The sequence below is a fragment of the Montipora foliosa genome, chromosome 3, assembly GCF_036669935.1.
Source record: "Montipora foliosa isolate CH-2021 chromosome 3, ASM3666993v2, whole genome shotgun sequence".
Lineage (NCBI taxonomy): Eukaryota > Metazoa > Cnidaria > Anthozoa > Scleractinia > Acroporidae > Montipora > Montipora foliosa.
In genome coordinates, this window is record NC_090871.1 from 61,538,875 (window position 1) to 61,544,728 (window position 5,854).

At 42.4% G+C, this 5,854-nt stretch overlaps 1 protein-coding gene across 1 annotated transcript in view; it reads left to right on the forward strand.

The window, feature by feature from the left end:
- LOC137996199 (uncharacterized) overlaps positions 1-5,854 on the forward strand; it is a 260,410-nt gene that overhangs the window by 51,833 nt on the left and 202,723 nt on the right. The window contains exons 31-37 of the mRNA XM_068841623.1: positions 536-840; positions 1,147-1,392; positions 1,490-1,705; positions 3,250-3,303; positions 3,684-3,794; positions 4,591-4,918; positions 5,602-5,738. Coding sequence (XP_068697724.1) covers positions 536-840; positions 1,147-1,392; positions 1,490-1,705; positions 3,250-3,303; positions 3,684-3,794; positions 4,591-4,918; positions 5,602-5,738 — 1,397 coding nt within the window. The remainder of the gene's footprint in view (positions 1-535; positions 841-1,146; positions 1,393-1,489; positions 1,706-3,249; positions 3,304-3,683; positions 3,795-4,590; positions 4,919-5,601; positions 5,739-5,854) is intronic.

A 5,854-nucleotide genomic window follows, 5' to 3' on the forward strand; every position in this document is an offset into this window, starting at 1 on the left:
TTCAATGAGACTCACAGTCAATATAGTAATAATTTATTGATTAAGCCTAAGCCCTCGTTTCAGTTATTAGGCCTAAGCACTCTCTGCAATTTTAGCTTTCTTTTATGGTTTAATTAACTGCACTAACTTATTGACTCATTACTCAAATACTTAACACTCGTTTCAAATACTACGACGACTACAACTACCCTCTAGCTTCTAAATAGCCTCTGGTTGGATTTTGAACCGTTTGTGGGCTGGAGATTAGAGCGTTAGCCAGATACAAATCCACACGAGCTTGCAACTCTAAATATCACAGTGTATACGTATAGGTTCTATACTAAACTTGAGCTTCGTGTTTCTTGCAGAACGTCCCAAAGTACCCGAGATCGATTTGGTATTAGCCATAACAGCTACAACAGAAGATAAGGAAGTTATCTTTCCGCGCATGCGTGATGTAGTGAAAATCATAACTGAGAAATATGGACTGAAACAAGTTGCATTATAGCTTGATAGTTTATGGTTCTACTCCGAACTTGATTTTTGACTTCACCAGAAACTTCGCTTCCCGTGAAAGCTTTGCGTACATCGTTGATTTACTACAAGCGATCCCCGACGGGCCAGACACTGTAGGAGCTCTGGAAGAGGCGATGAAGGTAATCAGTTCTTCGGGAAGACGCCCGACGGCTAAAACGGTGCTGGTTCTTATTACTGACGGTGCTTCACCAGACAACCCCCGAGAAGTAGCAAGATCCATCGAGGCAATCGAAAGAGGAGGCACTCCTGTTCTGGAGTTTAATGTTACAACTACTGATGAACCTGAAAAGTTGGCTGAAAACTTGGTGGAGAAAATTTTAGCTGGTAAGTGAGCTTGCCATTTTTCGGGTTGACTCGTATCGAAAGAGGAAAAAACATTACTGCCCGTGCCGCACTCATCTTAGGTAAATTTCTTTGCTGCGTCGCACAGAAGAAGTAAAACAACCTAATGTAATTTTAGAGCTTAAAGACTTGGGCAGACGGTTTGAACATTTGCAATAGCCTTCGACGTTGCGTTAACTCCCTCACAACTTTAAGTTGCCCGTCGTTATGTAGAATAAAGTCATGAGCGGGTTCGTAAACACTAGTGTATCGACTGTCTATTTAACTTTGATAAACGCTTAATTTCAGCTGTGTTAGAACCTCCAGAAATTGATCTTTGCTTCGCTATCAGCGCAACCGCTGTTGATGCTAATAACACATTCAAGCTCATGAAAGACATAGTCGACGACATCGTAGAAAACTATGGCATGGGAAAGATTCGCTACAGTGTGATTTCGTTTGGGTCACAAGCCAAACAGCTGCTTGGCTTCGATTCAGGCATTTCAGATCCGGAACAGTTAAGAAACTTCGTCAGGTCGTTCAATCGAATCAGCGGTTGAGGCAGCGTTGGATAAAGCGTTAGAGACGGCCCTGGAATCGTTCAAGGAATCCGTCGCAAGACCCAATTCCAGAAAAGTCCTCGTCGTGATAGTGGACAATGAATCTGGGCTTGAAGGGAAAGAGATTCAGCCAGCGGCAAGAGAGTTGGCTGAAAGGGATATCCGTGTCGTAGCTGTCGCAGTCGGAGATGAAGCAGACAACCAGGAGCTTGAACTTGTCGCATCGGATAAAAGAGATGTCTTGTCTGCACCAAAGTCTATCGACCCCAAAGATCTTTCCAAAGATATAATGGTTCTGGTTTTAACAGGTACGTTGATTTTTGTACAGAGAAAGTGTTTGCAGCCGGCAGAGCTATAAGCTTCCGCAGGCTCTTTCGAAGAAAAATTTCAGTGGGAATTTGTTCAGTTCTTTCATTTACTACGATAAAGTAACATTTGTCGTCAGCTTCTTAATATAGCTTGAATCCACCATCTCAACAATTTCAGGCCCAGCACTATAAGCGGGACAGTTGTCAGTAAAACCCAGTTTAATGGTTTAGCTCCCAAGCGTGTCCTAGAACTTAGTGGTAGAACATCCGAACTAGTAATCGGAAGGTGGTATGTTCGAATCCCGAAAATGAGCACTCGGATTTTTTTCCGAATATTCCGAGTCAAAATCGAAGAAAACATCTCTTCAACAATAAATTAAATTTGGAAACACTTCACGCACATGATCACTTGACAATCGGAAGGGCGTAGGTTCGACTCCTGAAATGGAGCACTCGGGTTTTTCCGATGATCCCCGAGTCACCCCGAACGTTCAAATCCAATTCAATTAGTTGACACAAACATGGCCGCCGTACATTTTGTTTTGGGGCACTCATTTGACGTTGTATGAAATGCTCTGCGACAAGAGACACAAAGCATAACAGACGATGACCGCCGGTTTCAACAGGGTTGGGAATTTTTTTTTTTTTTTTTTGTCATAGCTAACCCCTTCGCTACCGGCTGAGGAATTCTCCATTGATGTGTATAATCCTCTCGCGTTAGAGGGAGTAAAATCCAGCCATAGTGGTCGTTTTGGGCGTTTAGTGTTGAGGACCTAGTTTTTGGGTCAACGTAGTTGTTGTTAATCCTTGTCAACCCGATTTAGGAGGGGGAGGGTCACAGGGGACACAATCATGGACAAAAAGTGTTGGGAAGGTAGCTTCATTTACAGATAACGCCCCTCCCCTTATCAATGTTGGGTTTTCCAGGGAAAAAAATGTTGACTTTTCTTACCTGAAGAGCCCCAACATTGAATATGGGGGAGGGGGGCCACAAGTGCGTGGTATTTTCTAAATACTTCAGCCAATAGTTAGAATGATCGAATTAGATGTGAAGTGAACTGATGCCCGCAACCTTCCTAACAACGTTTGACCACGATTGCAGATGTTGTGCTTGCAACTCCATACCTCTTTTACGAGTCTCATTTTCTTAGCCAGCTTATTTAGCTTCTCCCACCCGGTGTCATCTTAGACAATCAACTTGGAATTTTTCCGATTGCGGTCGCATGTATACATATACATCCAATTAACTTTTGAATTGACGCGGGAAATTGCCATAATTTGAAATTATACCTTGGTCTGAGAAAACAGTAACTCAATCTAGGGTTACTGGTTTTTCACTGCTTGTCATGTTCTTATGTTGACGTATGATTCCAAATTCAATTCATTCAATTCAAGTTAATAACGAGGCTTAGCTGCTGGGACTAGCACTGCCTACCTGCGGGGGACACTAGCATTAGGGGTCTTATTAAGCAAGGACGTTTTTCTATCGTTTGGTAATTTAAGTACATTTGACACCAGTTTAAATTAAGGGATTGTTCTTTCAGATCGACCACTGAACGTTCCAAAGCTGGACCTTGTGTTTGCCATTTCATCGACAAGTAAGGATGTAGACGAAACATTGAGCAGATAACAGGTGCCATCGGCTCATTGCTTCAGAAATATGACTCCAGCAATATCCGTTACGGCCTTCTCATCTACGGCCACGCCTCAACGTTTGTGATTCATCTTAAAAATAACACTGGCGTGTTGAAAAAATCAAAGAGACGTTAACGACAGTCAAGCCATCTGTTGGCCCTTCTGCTGTAAAGATAGCTTTAGAGGCTGCTGCTCAAATGTTCTCTGAAGCTGAGGAACGTCAGGATGCGGAGAGGGCATTGGTTATCATGACGGATAAGAACGCTATAGCCAACGAAGACGTCGTCCTTGAAGCAACTGACCCCCTGGAAGAAGATGGCAGTGAAAATTATTGCTGTTGTAGTGGGTGACGAGGTGGACACTGCAGAATTTGTGGTGGTCACAGAAGAGGAGAACATTATACAAAGCGAGAAATCCGATGACCTTGGTGATGAAATCATGGAAAGAGTAATCAGTGAGTATTTAAGATAATAATGTGGGGTTCAAAGGTAAGTCAGAATGTTGCGCTGGGGTTCGAGACGCTGGTACTCCCTCTCTTTCACCTCTGGGAAAAAAGAGTAGCGATAAGGCGCCATAATTTCGAAAGGTTGTCACTTTCACTTTTTCGCACGAATGGCAGGGGGCGTAATTTTCACCTCTGAATCTTATTTTTAGTTTTCGAGGGCAAGCTTGGACATCCTACACTGGTGATCACTGTAACTCCCAAAATGAAAAGCGGCGCGCTTTAAATACCTTTTAACAAGAGAAGAAAGCACACAAATTGGGCGACTACAGCTAGTGATACTCGCTTTTCTGATTGCCAGAAAGCAAGAAGTAAACCAGGCATCGCACGCGCCTTTTTTTGAAGAGCAACGCTGTATCGGCGATACTTTAAGCTTATTTTTTGTTCAGCTTAACTTGCGCATATCAGCTGCCATATTTTAACTGAAAGAGAAGAAAATTCTTTGCAAAAGAGTAGAGCGGTAATTTCCGAAGGATCAGTTTGAAACATGGACCTGGACATGAATGAAGCCACGTTTCTCGATTTAATTTTACGCCTTCCCAATTTTAATCTGCAAAACAACACAACCAACTGTGTTTGGTTTTTGGGCAACTTAACACGAGGCGGCGAAAAAAAAACTACAATTAAACGCCTTTAGATTATTCAGTTATAGCGTATGCAATATCAGGTCGTATTAATGAATCAAGAAAATACATCAGTTAGTGTTTAATTTTTTTTTAATAAATTTGTATTTTTCTTTGCGTCGTAGATGGAACCCTTCGAATCCCAGCAACAAAACTTAGTGTTTGCAATCTCTGCAACGGGGCTTGCTGCAATAACACACATGTTTTCATGAAGGAAATCTTGGAGTCTATAATCTACAAATATGGAACAGAAAGGCTGGAAACCGGTGTCATAGTCTATGGTGACTTGGCTTCACCAGAAGTACTGCTTGGAGACATTTTCAAGTCGGACACCGACTTGATAAGAGCTATTAAGGATATCCCACCAAAATCTGGCGTTCCCTCTCTGACAAAGCACTGGAGGAAGTTCCACTTCATTGTGAAAGTCCTTTCGTCCGACCCAATGCAGCAAAGGTATAGGGGAGTGTAGTTACCAACCTCTTACTGACAGAGTACTGTACGTTACGGCCTTTTTTTGCGCGGCAATTTCCCGATTGCTTTGGTTTGTGACACTTGCTTATAAATCTCGTGCCATATTCTCAGCCGACCAGAGACCAAACCCAAACCAAATGTTATCAGCAGTAAGTAACTACGGTCATTTCCAAACTAGGCAGGAAACTGGTGTACACAACAAGAAAGACAAAAATTGGGTGATCGGGTGAAGTGGAAAGAAGGTGAATTTCACCTTCCATCACGTCCATTTCGTCCAGAACACATACCGTTATGCCCACTACCATGTCAATGTCGTCCAATCTAAGATTCCCTTCACCCCCTAAGAACATCAAGTTTTCCCAATATATGTCCATTTCGCCCTAACGATATCCATTAGGCATTTTAAACAGCCATTTCGCTCTTTCAACGGCATCCAATACGCCCTAAACCGTTTTCCCGATATTTTCATACGAGTGCACTTTCATTATAAGTTGCTGCTTCCATTAATGAATGGCCTATATATTCCACAGTTGCTAGTGGTTAGTTAAAACAAATCACTTGGCTCACGTTTCATGGGACCGATTGAGAACTGCTGCTGTTAAGTTACCAAACTGTCGATAAATCTTTATCTTGTTGTTCCAGGTTTTAGTCATTATTACTGACAGATCATCTTCCAAAAGCCCAGAGGACATTAGAACAGCGGTCAGACCTCTTGAAACAGCTGGTATTCGAGTGATTGCTGTGGCTGTCGGAAAGGAAGTGGATTCTAATAAGATGGACAAAATTCCATCAGATGGGAAAGGTGATCGAAACTGACAACACAGCAGACCCCGATGAAATAGGAGAAAAGATAATAAAGAAGGTCGTAAAGGGTACGTTTAAAAACGAAGATACCGTCAGGGGATATTTATACGGTGG